The 27368-nt window shown below is 37.3% G+C and overlaps 1 protein-coding gene across 2 annotated transcripts in view; it reads right to left on the minus strand.

Moving 5' to 3' along the window:
- Positions 1-27368, minus strand: part of SMARCA2 (SWI/SNF related, matrix associated, actin dependent regulator of chromatin, subfamily a, member 2) — a 119812-nt gene that overhangs the window by 16275 nt on the left and 76169 nt on the right. The window contains exons 26-29 of one of the 2 annotated variants that reach the window (XM_063295095.1): positions 24385-24612; positions 23061-23138; positions 19934-20152; positions 9524-9741 (exon numbers count right to left, since the gene is read on the minus strand). In XM_063295095.1, the coding sequence (XP_063151165.1) occupies positions 9524-9741; positions 19934-20152; positions 23061-23138; positions 24385-24612 (743 nt within the window). Of the gene's footprint in view, positions 1-9523; positions 9742-11443; positions 11556-19933; positions 20153-23060; positions 23139-24384; positions 24613-27368 lie in introns of those variants that run through there. The other variant, XM_063295093.1, reaches the window with a different exon arrangement.

A 27368-nucleotide genomic window follows, 5' to 3' on the forward strand; every position in this document is an offset into this window, starting at 1 on the left:
TTAGAGAAAATGTCTTTCAAAGCACTTGTGAAAATTTGTATGTACAAGTATCATTCCAACAACCTAAGAGGCGGCTTCATACATGGACTTCACCAGATGGACAACGCCAAAATCAGATTGACTACATCCTTTGCAGCCAAAGATGGCGGACATCCATACAGTCGGTAAACACAAGACCTGGAGCTGACTGTAGTTCAGATCACGAATTTATTGCACAATTTAGAATCAGACTAAAGAGATTAGGGAAGACCCACCGATCAGCTAGATATGAGCTCACTAATATTCCTAAGGAATATGCAGTGGAGGTAAATAATAGATTTAAGGGACTGGACTTAGTAGATAGGGTCCCGGAAGAACTCTGGACAGAAGTTGGCAGCATTGTTCAGGAGGCGGCAACAAAATACATCCCAAAGAAAGAGAAAACCAAGAAGGCAAAGTGGCTGTCTGCTGAGACACTAGAAGTAGCCCAAGAAAGAAGGAAAGCAAAAGGCAACAGTGATAGCGGGAGATATGCCCAATTAAATGCAAAATTCCAGAGGTTAGCCAGAAGAGATAAGGAATTATTTTTAAACAAGCAATGCACGGAAGTGGAAGAAGACAATAGAATAGGAAGGACAAGAGACCTCTTCCAGAAAATTAGAAACATTGGAGGTAAATTCCAGGCAAAAATGGGCATGATCAAAAACAAAGATGGCAAGGACCTAACAGAAGAAGAAGAGATCAAGAAAAGGTGGCAAGAATATACAGAAGACCTGCATAGGAAGGATAACAATATCGGGGATAGCTTTGACGGTGTGGTCAGTGAGCTAGAGCCAGACATCCTGAAGAGTGAGGTTGAATGGGCCTTAAGAAGCATTGCTAATAACAAGGCAGCAGGAGACGACGGCATCCCAGCTGAACTGTTCAAAATCTTGCAAGATGATGCTGTCAAGGTAATGCATGCTATATGCCAGCAAATTTGGAAAACACAAGAATGGCCATCAGATTGGAAAAAATCAACTTATATCCCCATACCAAAAAAGGGGAACACTAAAGAATGTTCAAACTATCGAACAGTGGCACTCATTTCACATGCCAGTAAGATAATGCTCAAGATCCTGCAAGGTAGACTTCAGCAATTCATGGAGCGAGAATTGCCAGATGCACAAGCTGGGTTTAGAAAAGGCAGAGGAACTAGGGACCAAATTGCCAATATCTGCTGGATAATGGAAAAAGCCAGGGAGTTTAAGAAAAACATCTATTTCTGTTTTATTGACTATTCTAAAGCCTTTGACTGTGTGGACCATAACAAATTGTGGCAAGTGCTTAGCAGTATGAGGATACCAAGTCATCTTGTCTGCCTCCTGAAGAATCTGTATAACGACCAAGTAGCAACAGTAAGAACAGACCACGGAACAACGGACTGGTTTAAGATTGGGAAAGGAGTACGGCAGGGCTGTATACTCTCACCCTACCTATTCAACTTGTACGCAGAATACATCATGCGACATGCTGGGCTTGAGGAATCCAAGGCTGGAGTTAAAATCACTGGAAGAAACATTAACAATCTCAGATATGCAGATGATACCACTTTGATGGCTGAAAGTGAAGAGGAACTGAGGAGCCTTATGATCAAGGTGAAAGAAGAAAGTGCAAAAGCTGGCTTGCAGCTAAACCTCAAAAAAACCAAGATTATGGCAACCAGCTTGATTGATAACTGGCAAATAGAGGGAGAAAATGTAGAAGCAGTGAAAGACTTTGTATTTCTAGGTGTGAAGATTACTGCAGATGCTGACTGCAGTCAGGAAATCAGAAGACGCTTAATCCTTGGGAGAAGAGCAATGACAAATCTCGATAAAATAGTTAAGAGCAGAGACATCACACTGACACCAAATGTCCGCATAGTTAAAGCAATGGTATTCCCAGTTAGTAACATATGGCTGCGAGAGCTGGACCATAAGGAAGGCTGAGAGAAGGAAGATATATGCTTTGGAACTGTGGTGTTGGAGGAAAATTCTGAGAGTGCCTTGGACTGCAAGAAGATCAAACCAGTCCATCCTCCAGGAAATAAAGCCAGACTGCTCACTTGAGGGAATGATATTAAAGGCAAAACTGAAATACTTTGGCCACATAATGAGAAGACAGGACACCCTGGAGAAGAAGATGATGCTAGGGAGAGTGGAAGGCAAAAGGAAGAGGGGCCAACCAAGGGCAAGATGGATTGATGATATTCTAGAGGTGATGGACTCGTCCCTGGGGGAGCTGGGGGTGTTGACGACAGACAGGAAGCTCTGGCGTGGGCTGGTCCATGAAGTCACAAAGAGTCAAAAGCGACTGAACGAACAACAACAAGTATCATACAACCCTCAGACAGTAACATTCACTGGGTAGCTTCGGACTAGTCACTCTGCTTCCACCCAACTTGATTCACAGGTTACTGCTGTGGAATAAAAATGGAAGTAGCAATAGCCTTCAAAACAGATGGATATCCACTATGTTTGAGCAACTGTTTGAAAGTGACAGTTTATGGGACTTGATCCTCTGCATGGCTGAACTGGTTTTCCTGCAAGATCTCAACCTTTATGTTTAAATTTTGGGTCCATTACCCCTGAAGATTACTTGGCACTATGACAATAACTGAGCTGTCCCAATATAATACTGCTTAACACAAGTACTTGAATACATTCTAGATTTGGGCAGGAATTACTGGCCAGCAGGTGGGCAATTTTACAAATTACCACAGTGAGATTATTTCCTTTTGAGAATTTGGACTAATAGCACATATTCCTCTCTACATAGGTAAGGAGCCTATTAAGTTGGTTTACCCTAAGTGGTAAATAAGGGAGATTCTATTGTGAATTCAGATGGAAATTGACAAAAGCACTGTATGTATGTATATGCTTAAGAAGAAAACTTGGTGAAACTAGAAGGGTTAGGGAGACACTGCAGTGGTTTTATGTGGCTGTATTGCCTGAAAAACTCTCTCTGTGAATGTTTAATATAGTTTAACATCATTCACTATACCTCTTCATACCATTCGATTCTATTCTTGCAAACCATTCTTTGCACCACAGCAGTAAAGAGATTCATACATTGCCTTTTTCTATTCCAGCTTCTCAACTCTTTGTTTTTGAGGATCTCCTAAGACTCCATCCACCCACCTCTTCCTCAGTCTTCTCCTTCCTCTTGACCCAGTCACTCTTCATATATTTGTTTTGCGATGTCATTCATTCTTGGTGTATTATGAAATCACTTCAACAAACGTCTTTTGTATTGGTTGTTCAGTTTTGTACTCAATCCCATTCATTCTTTATCCTATTTCTTCTTACTTTACCACATAGCCTTCTTAAGTACTCCATTACAAACACGCTCACATAATGTGTAAGTCAGCAGAAGCAGGCTGTTAGGCACAGCTATTTTCTCTTCTTACAACAGTCATTCCTCACAGGAGATCACACACACATTATATTTCTATCAGTGCCTGTACTTTTTAATATTTCTCCATTAATTCTCCCATCTTTAATAAAAATTCTGTGAAGGGACACACATTTATCTACTTGCTCTTTTTTGCCATTTATGTATAACTTGCAATTGTTCACTTTATTTTCCCTATCAAACAGCATTACCTTGGTCCTTCATGCAAGATACATGATTCTCATTGCATCATACAATCTATCTAACATTTGCTGCAGATTATTTGGGTTCTCAGCCAACAATACAACATCATCTGTATATAACATACAAGTATTTCTCCATTCCCAACCAACATACTTTTAAGACAGCTATTCCTTATAAATATATCCATAAATACATTAAACAACCAAGTGGACATCACACACCCTCATCTTACTCCCTGGTCCCATTTGCTAGGCATTTCATCTAATTTTTAATGCATACTTTATTTCTACCATAGATTACTTACCACATCCAGCAACCAACCATCAACTCCGTATTTATGCAAATTATTGCATGCTTCAAAACCATTCTATTATCATATGCTTTTTCTAAAACAATGTATGTGAAATAAACCTTCTCAATAAACTATTGAAGTACAAAAATCTAATTTTACCCTGCTATACTATACTTCCCACACTGTTTATTCTCATCTCTTATGCCCCTTTAATCAAAATTCTGCCAAATACCTTCCTAGGCATTAACAAACTAAATGAGATCTTCATGCACAGCTTAACAAGTTGTAAGTCATTCCATAAGCAAATCATTTCCATATTTAATGTTTCTTCAGTTATACTATCTACACCTGCAGCCTTACCATTCTGACAATCTCACAGCCTTTATTATTACCTTTTCATTTTTTTTCTTGAACACTAATATTTAAAGCGTTTGCTTCAATTCCATTCTTGATATCACTATCATTCTCATTATAAACCTCTAAAATACTCTATCCAGCATTCCCTCGGTTGTTGTTTCATCACTTTTATTTTTAATTCCACTCAATCTTCTGGAAGCTCCTTGTTTAACCCTCTTCACCCACTTCCAAGATAATATTTTATCTCTATCAAAACTTCATGGCATCTTCTCTTTTTTGTTTAATCTTAACTCTTCCTTGCTCTTTTCAATTATATTCTTACATCCTTATTTTTCACAGCAATCTCTCTCTTTTGTCTATTTTTTCTCATCTACAGCCTCTTCAGCACAAAACATGTCTTTCATATTTTCCATTAGTATAACTCCATAGACTATTCTATGGCTTTCTGTAATATAATTCTTTTCACTGTGTTCCAAGCAGATTTCACATTCTATTTTCTTATCTCCACTTTCCATTCACTCTATTTGGAGTTTAATCTATCCTCCAATACTTCTTCATACAGGATTCATATTTTATCTTCCTACAGTTATTCTTTCACTCTAGCCTCTCTAACATATTTCCTTTTCTTCCGTGTCTTTTTCTACAATATTCACTCTTCATAGACTAAAAACTGGTATGTCTCACATTTAAAACCTCTCATAATACTTACAGACCTCACTAATTCTCTTAATCTTTCATCATAAATAATCAAATCCATCATGCTTTCATATTTATTTTCATCCTTATGCTTAAATCATGCATTTTAAACAAGACCTTTCCTAAGGAGATATTCACTAACCATTCTCATTCATACTTTGATCTCCAAATGGCCAGTAACCTTTTCTATAATATCTTATCTTGTTCCTACCCATCCATTCATGTAAGTTATCCAGAGAATTTTTTCCCTTGGATTACATTTGTTCAGAATATTGCACAATTTTTCCTAAATACATATTTGATTTTTCTACTGGAGCATTAACATACAAGTATTATTAACCTATGAATTCCTACTTTTTAACCTATGAATTCCTACTTTTGTACATACCCATAACAACCTGTATTACATCAATTCATACTTTCTGATTTGCATTTTAGGCCTTCTATTCATAATTAAATCTCCAGCTACATTTCCCTGGATGAATTCATCAATTCCTCTCCATGAGTTTAGACCACTTTTATTCATATATATTATATTCTTGCCCTTTAAGTTTCCTTTGTAAGTTTCACAGACATGCAATTTTTCTTTTCTTTTCTTTTCATAATTTATGCTCATTATAATATATTCCTCCTACATTCAAAGTCACAATCTTTGTTGTACTCAAAACCAGATGGGGCAACAGATACTGTTCTCTACTACCCATCATGGTTTTGGTTAACTGAAGTTCATATAATGCTATTAATATCAATAAAGTATAAATTAGGTTACCAGCCAAGCCACAACATGGTTATATGCAGCATTTCCTTGACCACTATGTCACAAGCACAACCAAAGCTCAGTTTGATCTCAAGCATGCTTTTAAGCAAAGAAACCTAACTTGCACAATTTGAGGAATGGAATATCATTCAGAGATTGCGTGTTCTAAATTCTGCTTAAGCAAACAACTTGTGTTACAGTTCTAGCAAAAATATATATTTGGTTAATTTATACAAATTATGAAATTAAGAAAACTATACATAAAATGGGTATAAAATATATATACTTTTTTGTTATTTTAATACCACTTGCAGACTGATAACAGAAGGAAATCAGACAAAGCAAGCTTATGACTAAATAAATATGAAATGGTCACATGCCAAAAATATTTGTCCACCCCTGTTAATCCTGTTTAGGATTGCAGCTGAAATCAGTTTAATGATTTCACACTGAGTCATCTTTCAGCTTGTAAAAACTAGAGTTCAATGTACTGATTTTTTATTTTATACTATAGAAAATATTGATTACAATATTAAGCACTTTTAAAAATTTACTGAAGTCTAGACTCATTTACCATCCAGAATTATTGAAAAGTTTTGCCAAAAGCTCTCATTTGGAGACTCACTCTGATCTACAATAGATTTGCAAGAGTTAACTCAATTAACCAATTTACCAACTCAATTGGTAAAATCCTGTTCTCATGAAAACCAGCAGAAATTTCCTGGTAAGAGCTTACTTGTTACTGATCAGCCAGCACAACAGAATGAGTTAGTTCACTCACAGGTAATTTTTGTGGACCCACACATAGCTCAGCGTGGTACCATTTTTTAAAGTTTAAAGTTTCTATGGAAAAAAGGCGAAGAGCAAGAATATAAATTCCTTAAATATATATATAAATAACTTTTGTAATACTACTCCAAAGATGGATTTTGGAGAATCTCAAATAAAAGCCAACTGAAATAAATCCAGCTAGCTCACCCTGGCAAATCAGTACTAATAAGAATGTTCTAAATGCATAGCATGATAGTGCTTTGCATAGAATTATGATTTCTATGCTATGTGATATCTATGATCATAAAACTGCATTAGCAATGAAGTTAGTAATGGAATACAAAGTTCCCTCAATGGCAACAAGCCCATTATTAGTAAATTTTCCCAGAGATAGACAGACAGACAGACTCAAAAAAGTATTGTATGTGCAACAAGTTTCCTTGGGTTTAAATTAGGTTGTGATGTCAGATCTGCACAGTGGTCAATGTAGTCTGTACAACCTTGAACATGACCCAGAAACTTCTGCAACAGAAGTGGCACCACAGTAGACATATAAACGTTTTTGGAAAAGTTAATGTGAAAAGTTCAAAATCCACTGCACAAACCTATCATAGGCAGAATCAAGTAGTAAAGCAAATCTCAATGTTTCACAAATGTGTCATTGAAAACTCTGAACCATTCCATTATTTCTGTGTTAGTTAAAAAGAATTCTTACTTAAGTAAACTTGATCAGCTACTGAGATTGCAGTCTTAGGTTAAAGAACCACGTACTTCATCCTCTGTACAAGGCTGCTTGAGTGGTGCACAGAGCACAAAATACTGTGCCAGATCTGGTGAAGTCATGTGAAATATTTAGAAGGGAGCCTTGCTCAGGTCACAGAGGTTTCCCCTAAAAGCTCCTCTTCTTCACACACCCAATTTGCTAGAGATCTGCTGAAAGGAACCACATCAGGCCTATCTCTAGTTTTTACACAGAAGACAGAGCAGAAAGGATCTCTTCCGGGTTAAAATTTAGCTACTATCCCAAACATTACTTACTGCTCCTAGAAATGAATTTAAAAGGGGCAACTTTATTAGTTTGTCTCCTAAGAATCATCCTCTTATAGCTACATAGCCAAATATATGGGGTGGAAACTTGCTTTTGATTCTTTTACATCCTGCCTTGATTTTGCCCTGATATTTTCCTTGTATTGTATTGTATGCATGTGAAACAGCTGTGGGAGATGGGCAGTCCCTCATGTCTCCTTAGTGTCTGAGCCATGCTACTTCAAGATACCATTCAGTTGGCTAAAGTGTCACGGCATCTTCTTCATAGTTACGAGAGAAGTCCTAAATCAATGCTCAGAGGAAAATAATGCCATCCTATGCAAGGTATCATTTTCCAATATTGAGGAGCTGTTTGCAGACATGCCATGATTTCTGAAAATGTATCCTACTGGCTCTTGGGGAATAGGAATAGGACCAACTTTTTCCCAGCCAAAGTACAATGCTTCAGAAGCTTCTGATCTGGCCTCATAATCAAAAGACTAAAAATATGTCTCTTAATAATTCTAAGAGAATTTGTTTTTAAAAGTAAACAAACAAACATTGGTGGGTGCTCCCAAGAATTCTGTCTTCTAGAATAGTCTACTTAAATATGTGTCAGACTAGTTTAACTATTTTTCTTTCAAGGGAGAGATAGAATTTTTAGAATTCACTATTTAGACCAAGAATATACAACCTGTTGGCTCAAACTTAGTGTGGTAAACTGAAGGCTGCACCCAAAAAGTGGCTGGGCCAAGGTCTATGATGGGGGAGTTAACAGTGAAATGGGTGCCTTGACTGCCTCCATTGCAAAATAAAGGGAAAACTCCACCACCCACTGATAGGGGAAGGAAAGGGATATGGATGGTCTGATTGTGATGCTCAGGCTGCACTTTTTGCACCTTTAGATTAAGGTGCATTTAAATTTTGTATAAACCGAGAGGCCAGGGAAAGTCCTGACATCTTGCTGGTATAAACAAAATGAGAAAGCCTGACTATTGTGTTCAAGATACAGTAATATAACCAAAAGGGCAGTTCATCTTTTATTCCTGTTCTTTGTTGCATTTTATTTTCATTATTTTATTTATTTGAACAGTTTACTCTTGCAGAGTTCCCAATGCATAATAATAATGCCACTTGTGTCTCAAGGATCCTACTGAATCTACTGCTAGCTATGCAAAAGTTCCAAGTCTTTCTTTATGAAGTCCCAGGAGAAGCTTCAGCATTCACTTTCTGAATCACTACTATGTGTGTGTGAGAGAAATACTTATTCTTTTAAGAAAAGCTTTTATATGGATAAATTATGAAAGTATTATTTAAGTAGTACAACTTTTCTCTATAATTTTATATATATGGCAGACCGCTTATTTTGACTGAAACAAACTTACTTCCTTCTCTACCTATCCATCCACACATGCACACACATGTGGACACATTTATTTATTTGTTTGTTTATTTAATTTTATCCCACCTTTATTATTTTTATAAATAACTCAAGGCAGCAAACATACCTAATACTCCTTCCACCTATTTTCCCCGCAACCGCAACCCTGTGAGTTTAGTTGGGCTGAGAGAGAGAGACTGGCCCAAGGTCACCCAGTCCGCTTTCATACCTAAGGCGAGACTAGAACTCACAGACTCCTGGTTTGTAGCCCAGCACCTTGACCACTAGACCAAACTGGCTCTAGTTTCTCATTTATGCTCCCATTTTAGGACAATGTCACAAATACTTATCTTGAATTCACAAGCAGTGATATAAGAATTTACACAAATATATATCTTTCCAAATATGTTTGTGTGTGTGGGTATATGCATGTATGTTTGTATATGTATCTATGTATGCATGTGTGTGTGTGTGTGTGTTTGCATTCTTTTACATACATCTTCAAATTTAATGAGGGTTTTACATGAAACAAATTTCTAGGATTCTATGCAAGGGCATCTGAATGTCACACTGATGATGAAAATTTGGAAAATACAATTTGTTCCAAAGAAAATAAAATGCTGATTAAGAAAAACAGTTATCTTACCTGTCTTTATAATTGATCACAGTATCAATTATGGCATTCATTTGCTTTGTCAGCTTAGGTGGATTGGGTGACAATTTTTCAGCTGGAGGTCTTCCTCTCCTTTTTTTTGCCTTCTCACCATCCTCTTTGCCTGAATCCTTGTCCACATTTCTTCTCCTTTTACGTTTTTTAAGCCGAACTTCCTCTTCCATTTCTTCCAAGTTGCCGTCTTCAATTGCCTATTAATTATGAAAACAGAAAAATGTACATGAACATGTAAAGATGCATAGAATAAATATATACTAAATGAAGTCTAAATGGTACCAACAATCTTGCAGTGTTTATGAGCTGAATAGTTTATAAGCGCAAGTTGAACAAAAGAATTTTAGGGATAATCAACAGGACTGCCTTTAAAAACACAGTCATACCTTTGTCCCCAAGAAATCTGATTGTACCCAGCAAAGAGGAAGGTCAACCCCAAAAGGCCTTTGTTGCTAATAGTACACACTCAATATGATCCATTTGATTCTTTAGAACAATTACATTCATATATCATTTTTAATGTATGTTTATACACAGGGCAATTCTAACAAAGCAAAACAAAAATTCCTTCAAAATACATTCACACACACTCCCCTTTTGCAAAGGAGTTTTCAAACAGAATCTCTAAATGTCTCAGTATTATACATCTAAAACACCACCACATTTTTACCTAATATAATGCCTACTCACAATGCAGAAGTAGCAGACAATACATTGTTGGATATATAAAGAATAATAGCATTATGGGGTGAGGAAGAAACAACACAATTCAAACACATCCAGGCAACATATACAAGCTTAAATTTTACCTGCAAACATGAACTTTAAATCACAGCCAACAACACTACAGTGACAGAGTGAAAATTGCTACAAAACCAGACCTGATTTAAAAGAAATGGTTCACACTCTCAGGAATGTATGTGACCATCAGGGAATCTGAACTTAAGAAAAAAAGCCAGAGATGTGGGTAGTTCTGTTTAACAAACAGCTTAAAATTAACAAGGTGTTGGAAAAAAGAAAAAAAAATACATTACCCTGTTTTTTTTAAATAAATCACATCAGCCTTTATGATGCTTTCTCAAAACATAAATGTTGACACTTTCCCTTTTGCTTCCCTATATTACCAAAGATACATGCAAATGCTAATCAATCCTTTTTCTGAGCTAAAAGAGCTCTAATCATAAGGCAATTACCTTCATTTTTCCACAGCACCAAACATGGCTAATATTTATGACCATGTGAGTGTAACAATCAATATACAAAGAGTGATTACATCCCAGACACAATTTCTTTCCCTTGGGTATGTTCCTTGCAAAACGTTTTGTGCATAAACCTGGTGCACCAGACAAAACAGGATGGCATGTTAAAAATGCCAGTGAGATTTCACTATCTGTTTCTTATTCATCTTTCGATGTGCAAATCCAACAAACGAACATGAACATAGAATCCTGAGGGAGAGACTGTAACCCAGGCCTTAATAATCAAAAGACAATTTCCATCATGCTTCCACAGCATTCAGCTAACCACTATGAAGATCTGATGAGTTAGGTGGGAGAAAAAAAAAAGATATATATCTATATCTATATAGATATAGATATAAACATCTGCACACAAATTCATTAGTATTCATTTGGCTAAAGCAGGACACCCACTACACACCACAGCAGCTACCGAAGATTATGCAAAAGAAACTGTTCTGCAAATCTTGGAAGCTAGAAATTCTAATAATAAATACAGCATGCAAGGCTGTCAACAGTTAATGTTATCGCTTCTCCTTAAGCACTCATTTGTACACAGAAAAAAACAGAGAACATAAGCTTTTGATGTGTTACACACCTACACATGCCTGTGATGTAGCTCTACTGAATCTTCAAGACGGCAATGAAAAAGGATATTTACCTTACCACTATCAGCAGGCCGGCTATCGGAAATCACAGTTAGTGGGGATAAAATTAACAAGCCAGCAAAGCAGCGAGCTGCTAGTCTCTTCATCAGCTGATCAGGAAAAAAAAGAGAGCTGGGGAAAGGCTATGTTTTCATATACAAGTAATTTTATTTTACTGAAAATGCAATACTGAAAGGAATGTAGATACTCAAATCTGCTGTTTCATTCTACTACCTACCACAAGGCCCAAAGCCTTCTTCCTTCAGCCTCTTTAATATTGACAACTACTTATCATATTTTCCCATTATTATTCCAGGAACTCAAATAAAAATTATTTTTTGGCAGTGTAGTTATTGATTCCTGGAAGCATTTTAATTATAGTATCAATATTTTAAAAACCCATATATATATATATATATATATATATACTTTTTTAAAAAGCAAAACAATGAAATGTGTATTTTAAAGCTGTATTGCACACAAGGCTGCTTCAGTATTCTCTGGCAATTTTAATTTGCTGGGATTGCTTTAAATACCATCTCTCCCCATCCTTTTTTTTTTTTTTTAATTCTTCCTGGTTTATTCTTCTGGAAATGATTTTTTTAAAATTAAAGAAATGAAATTATCTATTTTTTGAATTCTCAGTGCTCACAGATATAAGCACACCACTGCTCTAACATTTCCATATGCTACACCTGTTTGACTTTGCTGGTAACCTTCTATTGTTTTTTTAAAAATCCAGTGAAAAAATAATATTACAATTGAGATTGCCGATGTTTATAAATATACCTATTATAGATTTTTGTGTGTTTTATAATTTCCTGAGTAGCAGATAAATGCTGCTACATTATTTATGAAACACGATTTTTTAAAAAACTGCAATAATTTAAGTGAAAAATGTTAGCCAAAAAAATAGATTCCCCATATTTGTGAATGATTCCTGAAAATTCATACATTATTTTCATCAAATTAAAGTTCTGATGTACCAAGTGTATAATTTTATTCAGATGAGGTGGCACCCAATTTTAATTTGTGATTTGTTGATGTTGTATTAATTACTTGGACAGTCAATTTAAACCTTTTAAAACTGACAAAATGTAAATAAGCATATGCAGTCTTCCTAATGTGACACCATTTCATGTATTTTATAGTCTGCAAAGCCTGTATTTTATTAATGTGTGTCATGAGCACTGATGGTGAGCAGGAGGGGGCCCCTATCCAGGGGGAAAAATCCATGCGTAGTAGCGAGGAGTTGAGCGGTCATTCAAAGAGACACAGAACAGACCCGCCTTGACTTTTGGGGTTTATCTGTCTGGGTTTTTCCCACGCTTCTTCAGTTTGTTAGGATTTTCTGTCTATGTAGCAGTAATAAAACACTAGAGACTTATTCCTCATCTCAGCGTGGTTCCTGCTTGTTAGGACGATGTGTCTCATAAGAATCTACACTATTTCTCTGAAATAGATGCCATAGTACACGCTTACAAATTTTTAATAACCATAGGTTTCCATCCAGCATACAGTGCGCAAATTTCCACTTCTACAGTAACACTTTTCTTTTCCTCTCCCTACACCCTCAAAATCTTTCCCAGATCATATATTTCTCTAAAACCATAGCGATACATGGGGACTCACACTGCTGGATTTCACTAACATTAATGAAACCAGTTCTAGAACTACTTATGTATCTGATGCAATGACATGTAATTGACATCAGTAAAACACACTTGCAGCATACCTCCCAGTTCTACTGTTTCAAAGTAACACAAACAAATCTGTGTTGTAAGCGTGGCAGAGCCTTACTAAGCTGAGAAGATATTTCTCATTAAGCAGTAAAAAGCAGCAAACAGTCACTTATTTATATATTTTTGATTGGAAAGAGATGGAAGCCGCCATTTGAATTTTTTTTAACTTAAGGTCAGAAAGTCTGTGGTTGTAGAAAGCAGTTGGTTACAAATACTAATCCAACCCTTCCCTAAAATGGTCTTCTAAAATTCACACCAGTCAGATAACATTGTGTCTAAATGTACAAAACAAATAATTATCTCTAATCAGCTGAAACTGCTAACTACTTACTTAGCATATTTTACATTAGCAGCATTTTTGTTAAAATGGGGGAGAGAAGAATGACACCTTGGGTGCTCCATAACACAACACATGCATATTTCTTTATTACTAAATTAATTGCCCATCTTACCTAATTTTATTCCCACAATAGCAATCCCATGAAGGTAAGGGACCCCATATCATATAGTGCTATGTTAAGTGGAAACTTGAACCTGAGTCTCCTTGGCCCAATTCCACTACTCTACTACACTGGTTTTTAGTATAATTAGATTAACTCAATTATTTTAAAACAAAGTAATCAAAAGTAAAAAATCTGGAACCCTTCACATCTATGGCCTGCTGGGAACCTACCAGCCCTTTCAGGTAGGCCAGGTCAAGAAACAGTTTCCACAAGGACTACTGGAACTCTACTTTACTGCTGCAGAGTATATATAATAAAAGAATCTTGGAAGTCTGACAAAGTCTCTCTCTCCCCCTCTCTTATACCAAAGAAAATCAGGGTAGGGCAATCTTGAGTTTCTTTCATTCTCACCTGCTACACTCTTTCAGGACTAAGCTGATGTTTATGCAACTGCTCTTGCTTTGCTTCTTCAAGACTATCTCTGTACTCCTCTAAAAAACTGTTTCAAGTAATTTAATCACTCCCCATCATGCTTATTATACAGTACCACAACTTATTTATGTTAAGATACGCAAAAGACAGCTCCCAAAATATGGAACATGTTCCCTTCTAATCTGAATATAGTCCCCAGTCACTGATTTTATATCTATGCATTTTTAATCTGGTTTTCAATGTTAGTGTTATTTTAGTCTACATGTATTTTACATTTATACATAGAACATGCATTTTAATTATTTTGCTTTTAAAAATTACTGTATTGTGGTACTCCTGTTTGGAAAGAAAGGTGGGTATAAAATTAATCAATAGATACTCCAATAAAACTGCGAACTATTTTCCTGAAAGCATACATGATTTGAGATTATGATTATGATGATTATCAGCAGCAGCAGCAGCAGCAGCATGCTATCTTTCTCATAGTTAATGTGCCATAAGACATCCACAGGTTGTTTCGATTCCACAAGCATATATAAGCATCATGAAATGAAGAAATTTTGCATCTATTTATTTATTCGTATAACAAATTTCTAAGGCAGCCTAATTCCATAATGACTCTGGGTGATGTACAACATTAAAAATAGTTCACAACAATATAACTACTTTCTATCAATTTTCTATGAGTCTGTATGTTATTAACACTCCAACAAAGCTAGACTCAGATAAACCTTAATTACAAATGAATAAATACAATAGCTTTTGGGGCTGAAACTAGTATTAAGTGTAAGCCTGCTTTCCTGCACTTTTGTTGTTGTTGTTGTTGTTTATTCGTTTAGTCGCTTCCGACTCTTCGTGACTTCATGGACCAGCCCACGCCAGAGCTTCCTGTCGGTCGTCAACACCCCCAGCTCCCCCAGGGACGAGTCCGTCACCTCTAGAATATCATCCATCCACCTTGCCCTTGGTCGGCCCCTCTTCCTTTTGCCTTCCACTCTCCCTAGCATCAGCATCTTCTCCAGGGTGTCCTGTCTTCTCATTATGTGGCCAAAGTATTTCGGTTTTGCCTTTAATATCATTCCCTCAAGTGAGCAGTCTGGCTTTATTTCCTGGAGGATGGACTGGTTTGATCTTCTTGCAGTCCAAGGCACTCTCAGAATTTTCCTCCAACACCACAGTTCCAAAGCATTTATCTTCCTTCGCTCAGCCTTCTTTATGGTCCAGCTCTCGCAGCCATATGTTACTAACTGGGAACACCATTGCTTTAACTATGCGGACTTTTGTTGTCAGTGTGATATCTCTGCTCTTAACTATTTTATTGAGATTTGTCCTGGCTATTCTCCCAAGGATTTAGCATCTTCTGATTTCCTGACTGCAGTCAGCATCTGCAGTAATCTTCGCACATAGAAATACAAAGTCTTTCACTGCTACTACATTTTCTCCCTCTATTTGCCAGTTATCAATCAAGCTGGTTGCCATAATCTTGGTTTTTTGAGGTTTAGCTGCAAGCCAGCTTTTGCACTTTCTTCTTTCACCTTCATCATAAGGCTCCTCAGTTCCTCTTCACTTTCAGCCATCAAAGTGGTATCATCTGCATATCTGAGATTGTTAATGTTTCCTCCAGCGATTTTAACTCCAGCCTTGGATTCCTCAAGCCCAGCATGTCGCATGATGTGTTCTGCATACAAGTTGAATAGATAAGGTGAGAGGATACAGCCCTGCCGTACTCCTTTCCCAATCTTAAACCAGTCCGTTGTTCCGTGGTCTGTTCTTACTGTTGCTACTTGGTCGTTATACAGATTCTTCAGGAGGCAGACAAGATGACTTGGTATCCCCATACCACTAAGAACTTGCCACAATTTGTTGTGGTCCACACAGTCAAAGGCTTTAGAATAGTCAATAAAACAGAAATAGATGTTTTTCTGAAACTCCCTGGCTTTTTCCATTATCCAGCGGATATTGGCAATTTGGTCCCTAGTTCCTCTGCCTTTTCTAAACCCAGCTTGTGCATCTGGCAATTCTCGCTCCATGAATTGCTGAAGTCTACCTTGCAGGATCTTGAGCATTACCTTACTGGCATGGGAAATGAGTGCCACTGTTCGATAGTTTGAACATTCTTTAGTGTTCCCCTTTTTTGGTATGGGGATATAAGTTGATTTTTTCCAATCTGATGGCCATTCTTGTGTTTTCCAAATTTGCTGGCATATAGCATGCATTACCTTGACAGCATCATCTTGCAAGATTTTGAACAGTTCAGCTGGGATGCCGTCATCTCCTGCTGCCTTGTTATTAGCAATGCTTCTTAAGGCCCATTCAACCTCACTCTTCAGGATGTCTGGCTCTAGCTCACTGATCACACCGTCAAAGCTATCCCTGATATTGTTATCCTTCCTATGCAGGTCTTCTGTATATTCTTGCCACCTTTTCTTGATCTCTTCTGCTTCTGTTATGTCCTTGCCATCTTTGTTTTTGATCATGCCCATTTTTGCCTGGAATTTACCTCTGATGTTTCTAATTTTCTGGAAGAGGTCTCTTGTCCTTCTTATTCTATTGTCTTCTTCCACTTCCGTGCATTGCTTGTTTAAAAATAATTCCTTATCTCTTCTGGCTAACCTCTGGAATTTTGCATTTAATTGGGCATATCTCCCCCTATCACTGTTGCCTTTTCCTTTCCTTCTTTCTCGGGCTACTTCTAGTGTCTCAGCAGACAGCCATTTTGCCTTCTTGGTTTTCTCTTTCTTTGGGATGTATTTTGTTGCCGCCTCCTGAACAATGTTGTGAATTTCTGTCCATAGTTCTTCCGGGACCCTATGTCCAGTCCCTTACATCTATTCTTCACCTCCACTGCATATTCCTCAGGAATATTAGTGAGCTCCTATCTAGCTGATCTGTGGGTCTTCCCTAATCTCTTTAGTCTGATCCTGAATTGTGCAATAAGAAGTTTGTGATCTGAACTACAGTCAGCTCCAGGTCTTGTTTTTACCGACTGTATAGATGTCTGCCACCTTTGGCTGCAAAGGATGTAGTCAATCTGATTTTGGTGTTGTTCATCTGGGGAAGTCCATGTATAAAGCCGTCTCTTAGGTTGTTGGAAGAGATTGTTATGTAGAGTGAGTTGTCTTGGCAAAATTCTATCAGCCTATGTCCTGCTTCGTTTTGTTCTCCCAGGCCATGCTTACCTGTAATTCCAGGTGTCATTTGACTGCTTCAGCTTCTTTAGCATCTGTGGTTGGGGCGTATATTTGGATCACTGTGATGCTAGATGGCTTGCCCTGAATTCGAATTGAGATCATTCTATTGTTTTTTGGATTGTATCCAAGCACTGCTTTAGCCACTTTACTATTAATTATGAAGGCTACTCCATTTCTTCTGTGGTCCTCTTGTCCACAGCAGTAGATCTGGTGGTCATTTGAGGTGAAGTGGCCCATTCCAGTCCATTTTAGTTCACTGACGCCCAAAATGTCTATCTTTAATCTTGACATCTCACCAATAACCACATCCAATTTGCCCTGGCTCATAGATCTTACATTCCAGGCTCCAATGGTGTGTTGATCCTTAGAACATTGGATTCGCCGTTCACCACCAGCACCGTTGGCCGCTAGCTGTCCTTTCGGCTTTGAGCTAGCTGCGTCATCACGTCTGAGGCTAGTTGAGCTCATCCTCTGTTTCTCCCCAGTAGCATTTTGACCATCTTCCGACCTGGGGGTCTCACCTTCCGATGGTATACCGACATATCTCTGGTTGTACTGATCCATTTAGTTTTCACAGCAAGAATACTGGGGTGTGTTGCCATTACCTTCCCCAGGGATCGCATTTAGTCTGACCTCTCTGTCATGACCTTCCCGTCTTGGGTGGCCCTTCAGGGTTTAGCTCATGGCATCATTGAGGTGCTCAAGCTCCAGCACCATGACAAGGTAACGATCCTTTGCTGAAGGCTTTCCTGCACAGTGATCAATAAATGGCAATCCATGTTGTTAGCCCATAAAGATCACCATTAAGAAAACATCATCTATAGCAGTAAACTGCTACTAGTTTTCAGCAGGAAGTATGCATTCCCATTAATTATACAAATCAAAATTTATTTTACAGCCAAAAGGCCCAAAAAATAAATTATACAGCAACCTACATTTTCTAAGATCAGGGAGAATTTTCTTTCCATTCTTTTCAGGTTTTGCATAAATATACATATTACGTACATAGAATGGCAATATCTAACTGGTGTTGAGGAGCACTGGGAAACTCAAAAAAAAAAAAACCAGATTAAAATATAAAAGAGCATTAGGTGCAAGACTTTCTTGTTCTGAGGCAAGGAGCGTGCTTTTCATATAAATCTCCAAGTACAATCCCTGGTTTCTCCAGAGTAAGGGTGAGAAAGACTGAATTCTTTGGAATAAACTATAAGCGATCTTAGTAGATAATGATATACAGTCCAGCAATGAAGGGAGGGACAACCCTGAATTAGGCAGACCACAATTTAATTTTTTAAAAGGCAGCTTCCTAGGTGCCTAAGGGATGACAGGAATCACCACTCTATAGGTGAGCAAGTATTAGGTGAGCTTGCAAACAGCTATTTTTCAAATCATTTTGGATCCAGCCCACTATTTCTGGAATGCTGCCATGTTAGGTCAGTTCTACCTATGTGTCAAGTGAAAACACTGTTTTTTAGTTCTGCACATACTGTATATCCTTGATAACTTCTAAATATTTTAACAGGTAGCATTTCTTTGTCTTTTATTCAACCTCTGAGAAAAGTCATTTTTTTTAGGCAAGGTTATAATTTTGTTGAAATTCTCCCATATCAATCATGCAATCTATATCAAGCACCCAATCTACCCCAAGCAAGTAAGCCCCAGATGTTTCATCATATGCACACAATTGACAGGCAAGAGCATTTGGGTATATTCCAAATGACAAAGATTCTCTGAAGAATTAAAACATCTGGTGAGACAAGGATATAAATCTTCATGGCTCATTGCAAATGTTCATTTTCAGGCATATTTTTGGATCTCAGGATTATTTAGCAGGGATAAGATAATGGAAACACAGAGAATGCTTTTTCAAACTTCTAAGGATATAGTTACTCATTTCCTCAATAAGTCATATTGAAATAATGGTTCTTTATATTGCAAGAAATTGCATTCAATTAAGAGATGTAGCTTATTATATGTGATATAGTACAAGATCCAAGCAGAGACATTTGCAGTACAGACAACATTACAAATACAATACCGTTTCTTTCCCCAAAAGTTTCTTTGTTCACCTTTGAACAACTACGTGAGCCAGCTGAAAACTCTTTATTGAACTTAATTGCAATAGGGAAACTTCTTGCTGGATCAAGTTATTATTTATCAGCATAATCATAACCAATTATTACATCTAACAGGAATTTCTTACCATCAGCAACACAACAAAATGGACCATTCAAAGGCAAAAGAAAAGTTTCTTCATATCTGCATCCCTATACATACAAACACACATACACACACATACACATACACATGCAGGGAATTAATATGAAAAGATATGCACTCTGAAACATGGATGCTGACTCTCCCTGCCTAAAGAAGATGTGATGAACATTTAAGTCCTCTGATCACTTCGAAGCTCAACATTTTAGTGGAAAATGAAATAAATGGGAAAGTATGCCTCCAATCCTAATTTATCACTCCTTTATCAACTCTTTAAATTACTGGAAGGGCAAAATAATTTACAGCCAGATGAGCAACTTTCTGCTCATTAAATCCAAAAGCTCAAAGCTCAGCAATTTTAGTACTATGGGAGGGGGGGTTCCCCAATTACTGGTTCATCCCAAAGGACAGTATCATTTTGTTCTTGTTTGTATTCCTGTATCCGATAATTAATACAGAAAAGAATAAATTCTACATACCCTTAACCACTGTTTTTCTGTCAAAGCATCACTGTAGTCCACATCCCTACGCTGACGGGACCCTCTCCCAAATATTTTTTCCTCTTCTTCTTCACATGTAAGCCTTTCAACTTCAGCATCATCTTTGATTATCCAAGATGGCAACTCATCTTCCTCCATCAAGCGTGGTTTGCGTTTTGGGTTTCGAGCATCCTCCCTGCGCCTATCCATGTCCATTCGCTGTAGAAGTAATAAATATGATAGTTTAAAAAGCTACTAGCAAAATGCATGCTTGAAGAATATACTGCCTTTATATTTTCTCAATAAAATTATCTGCCAGGAATAGTTTAGCAAATGACAAAACATGGATTCTGCAACACCATGAACTAGAAATATTTGCTGAACAGGAAATGCAATTAAACAGCCTCTATGAAAAGCATGTCTTAAATATAGTAAGCTATATACATTAGCTATTCTAATACTGGATTTTAGATAAAATGGGATCACCAAGAAACAAGAGTTATCAGGATGACTGAGGAATAAGGTTTGCATAAATACAAAAGATCCTCCAACAACAGATGTCACATTTGTATATATTAGTGGTTTTAGGCATCAGTTCTTCCCCAATGATCTTCTTCTAAAGTAATATCAAAAACTAAGAGCTACTACAGCTTTTGCTATCACATATGTGCCACAACATTGAGCTTTTCAGCAGTCTGTTCTATAACCTGGTTTACAAGTAACATTAAGCTACAATTTAGTAGTACACCAGTAGTACCCTTTCCCACTCCTTCTCCTGAGTCATCAGTTTAGCTGATGCCCAATTTGGCAATAAATGAAAATTAGGAATTACCATTTAAAAAAAACACTACTTTACTAAGTAAAAAATCTCAAACAAATCATTAAACAGTAAGTTCTGTTTGTCTCCCAGTTATGTGCGAGGCAGAGGGGTTTTGCGTGCACTCATTTCTAGCTATGCACGAATTATGGTTTAGTATTACATACTAACTACACATACATGATACAGTTACAGAATTTCAGTCCAGGTAATGTAATTATACTTTCAAGACCTTGTATATTGCCTACAGAAGATTTTACAGAAAATTCTGACTCAATTCCTTTTAATCAGCAAAATAACTAACACAGAGATTACAAACCACACTGCACACAAACTACTGTATTAATGAGTGTCATTGCCGTAAGATGTACACACGAGTAAATTATAGAATGTTATTCTTCTACTGACATTTTTATAGCAACATGTCAGATGATGGGCTTAGCTTTAAATGTTTTTAATTACATTCATTCCTGAAGAAATGTCTGAGAGTACTATCAATCACCCAGCCCAAGAGATTGATCAATTAAAGCTTGAAGTGTTCATTAAACGTGATGGTGAGAGACTCTTTAATTTCAGTGAAAAATATTTACTCAAAACACTCTAATGGTAAATATTACTTTGTTTCTATTAAGGATAAGAAGACGTGTGAAATATCTGTGGATAATTTAGTAAGGTTTTAATCCGTGTGTGTGTGTATACACACATTCCTAAATCACTACGATTATATTACTATCCTAAAATTTTATCCACTTCATTTTGTCCCTTCTACCATAATATGGCCCTTTAGAAGGAAATGGAAGGGGCTCTTTTGATTGGTTTTTTTTTTAATGATTACAAGATGTCACAATATGGATGAATGAAAGAGGAGGGTATCTTCAATTGTTTTGCGGGAAAAGGAAAATCCTGCTTAATATGAAAATGAGCCAAAACTCCAGTATGGCTACAGGCTGTGACATTGTTAGGCTTCTATAGACATCCCAAGTCTATCTTCAATTAACCTTAAATAATTTATTGGATTTAGAGAAACTGAACGTGTTCTTGTCTTCTGAGTAATCCGTCAGTCTTAAAATATGTCCTGTTCTTTAACTCATGACTCTAATCAATATTCCATTTGTTTCTGTTCTTCATCAAACTACACAGTTGGCTCTCTCTAACATCTTTATTCATAACTAAAAATACAATCCATGACCATTAGGCCTCTAATTATATAGGGCCTTCATTTTTAAATATATTTTTATTATTGTCAATGGTCTAATATTATTATGTTGGAATGTTCTTTTAGTCTGCATGTTTTTCTTAATAGTGCTGTATAAATTTAATAAACAAAAAATAAATAGATAATGAATATTCCTCAAAGGAATTTCATTATTTCTCCACCTTGCTCCTCTTGCTTGCATTTCCTCTGATCAAGATCTGTCACTAAGAACTATGAGAGAGGTGAAGAGGCAGACAACAAACAGAACAGGTGAAGAAGAGGGACCAGCTGGATTAGCAGCAGGTATCACAGCAGCCTCTTGTGGCACACATAGAGAAATGCATTTCAAGACTTCTTATTAATCAAATAGATAGATTACTATTTTATTTCACTCAGTTTTCAGGAAGACATAAAAAAATTAATTTAGCTTATGCTGACTGACATATTGAAAAATAGCATGTTCTATTCATTTGTCTCTTTTCAACTTGATCAACATATAGGTTCAAAGTTCACAGATGGATGAAAAAAGATTTTGCTAATTCAAAAGATGATTCAATCTATTCTGTGCTCTGCTGAAATGCTAGAAATTGCATCCATACTTTTTTTTTAATCGTATGGCATAGCAATTCCATGTTCATGCTGCTTTTTTTCTTGCCAGGAAATCCTTGTGAGGTCCAGCAGCCAGATTTGTAGACTATTTAGCCATGACAAGTCATGTTGCCCGGGGTGCACCATGAGGAGGTCTACATTGCACTGAGTTGGGCTGAGAGAAAGTGACTGGCCAAGGTCACCCAGCCGGCTTTCAGGCCTAAGACGGGACTAGAACTCACAGACTCCTGGTTTCTAGCCCAGCACCTTAACACTAGACCAAACTGGCTCTCTTCCATACTTATTATCTGGTTAACATAAAGCAGCAGTTATGAAGTTTGATTATGGAAGTGAACATCATAGACAGGACATAAATATGAAATTTTTGCTATCTGTTAGAGACTGTTCTTTTGCTTCATATATTCACAATTTTAGGGAATTCACAAATTTCTAGCCTTAGGCTAAAAAGTGAACTATGAAGGTTATCAAAGGCAACAGCTAGAGACATAATTGCATAGTATCATTACCATGAAAAGATCAAATTCCTCTTCATTTCGTGCGATCATCTGATTCAGAGTCTCATCATCAGGAACTTCATCTTCTTCCTAAAGATGGAAACAAAAATGTTTAGAAAATATATGCATGTGCATATACAGGTAGGTTAAGACGGCAATTGGGACTGGGACTGCTGTTACTAAGTGATGCAGTCATAAAGCACAATGCTATGTGGCCGCATTGCTTAGTTCCAAGACATGCAGGTCATTAAGTGGGAAGAAGTGGGAGTCCCAGGTAAGGAGTAAAGGGATACTGTGGGGGCATCTAGAGGGCAGCAAAGTAACATGGAAAACTTCTAATATTTTGCTGCCTTCTAGAGGTCAGCCAGATTCTTGCAGCATGGTTATGGTAGCTCTAGTGAAATAAATCCATCTTCTGAACTGTTTAGTATAAAATAATACAATATATATCCATGAACTTGTATTGATGCTTGATTTGTTCCTTTAAATCATAGGCCTTTCTGAAAAGCAACGTAACAAGATGTTGTCTGAATTTTCTTTTATCATCATTTTGTATTCCCTAGGGAAGCTCAACTTCTCCTCCTCCAAGACGGAAACCAAGATCCTACACCAAGGGCACATAGAAGGATGATATATAGAATTGGACAGAATTAGTCTGATTTGTATCAGAATATACTGCAGAATATCCTGCTTATTTTATTTTATTTCAATCACCTGAATCCTTTGATTAAAACCACTTAAAATTCAAAGACTCAATTTGATAGGGCCTTCTGCTTAATCAGAAGACTTACATTATTCTGTTTCTTAATCATTAAACCTTGCTATAAGCTTTTAAGGAGAGTGAAAGGAACCTTGCAGAACGGCCTGATTCCTTTCCCACAAGGTACAGTGGAACTTCTAGCTCTTACGATGGCTGAACAACTCCCAGCAGGCTCAGCCACTTTCTAGACTCTTGGATTAGTAGCATGGCTCAAGGGTAATTGCATCACTTGACATGCCTTGGATTTCCCTCCACTCCCCTGTGCTGCTAATAGCAGCTATCAGAGCAACAGTCACTTCCAGGTTTATAGGCAGCTGGGGCTTCTGCCAGTTCAGAGTCCACCCCTTCCACTTCTGTGGGCGAAAGGCCCCCTTCTACTTCTAGTGGGGCTAACTGTGCCCTTTCCGCTCAAGCTGGGATTAATAGTCAGGGATGTTCCTGGGCATGATTCAGTGTTTTCTTATGAACTGGAGCATGAATTAGGATCCAAGCCAATAAGCACAGGAATACTGGATTTGGGAACAGTAAGAATGCAATGTATCCCTATTTTAACAGTTAAATATCTTTGTATAATACCTCATTTTCTTCTTCATGTTCCAATATGGCCTGGAGAAAAGCTCTTCGTTCATGGCTTGAAGATTTTTGGTCAAACATGCCAGCCTGAATAACTTTCTGATCCACATTCAGTTTATACTTCGCAGCTGCCAAGATTTTCTCCTCTACACTGTTTACCGTGCACAATCGTAAGACTCGAACTTCATTCTGCTGCCCAATTCTATGAGCTCTGTCTTGGGCCTGCAAGTCCTGTGAAAAATGCATTTGGTACAGTATGTTGGACTTCTGATGTTGGAGTAGTTGGGCAAAGCAAAATATCATAATCAACATTTTACATTCAGAAAAATATTATAGAGTATAATCGATATTCCTAAATCCAGACCTGCTTCCACATTATGCTCTTGAAATTCAAATAAATGAACTCCTGGTTGCATAATATAATGATTTAAAGCAAAATCTGAATTTAAAAGATGAACGACTTGTTATACCAGCATCTCCCAAATGCCAGGATAAATCACACAATCAGACTATGGTGCACAGTTACTTGAATTCTCTTTTCTCATAACTGGTTTCCAATTGTCCTCTAATTTTAATTAGAATTAATTCATAACTAATATACTGCAGATTGATGACTAATGTATTTTAGAGTTTATCAATGCATATTATTCACCTCAAAATAAGATAGCTAAATTGTTTATGGTATTTTTAAAAATATACCAAGATAGACAGACAGACAGACAGACAGACCAAGCTATCTTTCTCTTACAGGCTTTGGCTGTAATAAAGATTCATTTATTCTACTCAACTATCTTAGCACCAAGATACAGTGTGCTTCTGGAGCCTTGTAAACTCATGGTCATTTTAAAAACTGAAATACATGTTACTCAGATCTTAAACACGTGGGCCTTCTTCACAACTTCCATTTCCTTGCTACCTTTCCAGAATGTTCTGCTTTCCCACCACAGTTTGAGAACTTTTCATGATGAATATATCATTATTAAAAAGGTAAAAATTTAGCTCATTGTTTCTGACTGATTTTGATCCATTACATATAATATGACTGTTTATAAAGCAATACACAATAGTTTTCATTAATATTTTAATTTGCACAGCACTTTTAAGTATTTCAATAAACAACTATTTTAAGTAAATAAAATAAATAAACTTTCAGGCAAAATTATTTTTTTTTAAATAAACTTTTTTAAAACCAAAGGAGTATGACACCTTTGATGGTATAGGCAGACTATTTAGAACAATAGCAATATCAGGCTTCTTTCTCTTTGTATAAATACTTTCTTCCCTGATGTTGAGGAAAAGCCAAATATGAAACAGCACAGAAGAAAAAAAATAACATAATGACATTTTATCTGATCAGACAGAGAAGTGAAGCATTTTACTGCTAATTTCTGGGTATTTAATTGTAAGCATTTTTCCCATTAGCAAATACCACAACAGTAACACAAGTATTACAATGAACAATTGTATTTTACCATTCAATGTTGGTTCAACATTCAATGGTTACTCAATATACTAGCCATACGTCAACAATATGTATCAAACTGTCTGCTAGTGAGATGGATCCTCTAGGACTCTCCCCTACAATCCATTCACTACTTTGTTATAGATTAAATTTATATAAAAGAAAAAAATCCTTCAGTAGACGCACAGTATGACCTGGGGGAATTACTACAACGTTTCTTAAAACTATACAGAAAGCATATTGATTGTTTAAGAACCCATTTCCATCTGCACACTGTGTCCAAGTTTCTATCATAATGCTCTTGGCTAATTATTATATGATATGGAATGATATAACGTACCCATAGTTCTCAAGACATCTGTTGGTGATAATATTTAAGCATTTGTTTTAATTTATATGCCACTCCATTTCCAAAGTCTCTAAGCAGCTTACAATACTCTGGGTTAATATTTATAAAAGTAGGATTAATATTTATAAAATCCACCTGTGTCAGGGGAATGGTGAAGAGAACCATGCTGAGCCAGATGCAGACTCTAGGTTCTTTATTATTCTCTACCATACACAGAATCTTGCCATACTAAAGGTCCCTTGACAGAGCAGACTGGAAAAATCCTCTTGTGAATCTAAGGTGGGGCGAGTCTAACTTTCTTCCTCGGTCCCTCCCCTTCTCCAAGGAAAGTAAACTGCTAGAATGCTCGTCAGCCTGGAATGTGCTCTCCTCTCCCCCCCGCCCCGATCTCCATCTCATCACCCCCCTCCTCCTCAGGGAGACATTCCAACCTGTAACAAATTACAGTACAGGTAGTCCTTGACTTACAATGGCAATTGGGACCAGAATTTCCATTGCTAAGTGATGTGGTAGTAAAACATGACTGCATCACTAAGCGATGGGAATCCCTGCAGTCCTGGTTGCTGTTGTTAACCGAATCCCATGGTCGTTAGGTGAGGCAACTTCCTGCCGGCTTCCCATAACCAAGTCAGTGGGGAAGCCAGCAGGAAGTTACAAGTCCCAAACAGCTTGCAAGCAGGCCAACAGGCAGGTAAGTGGCTCCTGCTGGGTAATGGAGAGGGTGAGGGGGTGCATGAGGGAGGTGCGGTGAGGGTTGGGGAGGGTGTGTGAGAGCTGTGGCAAAGATGCACGAGGGTGCAAGGGAGGTGCAGGGAGAGCTGACTCTCTTGGGAAGCCATCAGGGAAGGTCACAAATGGCAATGACATGATTGCCCAGCGCCCAGATTGTGATCATAATTGCCAAGGGCCCAGATCGTGATCACGTGACCGTGGGGTTGCTGGGATGGCCAGAACTGCAAAGACTGGTTGTAACCACCATTCAGCGCCGTCGTAACTTCAAACAGTCACTGAACAAATGGTCATAAGTCAAGGACTACCTGTAATCTAAATAACCAATATTCAGGGATAGTATGTTTCTATTCTTTCCCAAATCCCCTCCTGAACAGCAGTTTCCACAGCTGTTCGAAACTGTAATAAGGAGGGAGTGGTCCAGCTATCTGGGAATAGGCTGTTCCA

This window comes from Candoia aspera, chromosome 2 (genome assembly GCF_035149785.1).
Source record: "Candoia aspera isolate rCanAsp1 chromosome 2, rCanAsp1.hap2, whole genome shotgun sequence".
In the NCBI taxonomy this organism is placed as follows: Eukaryota; Metazoa; Chordata; class Lepidosauria; order Squamata; family Boidae; genus Candoia; species Candoia aspera.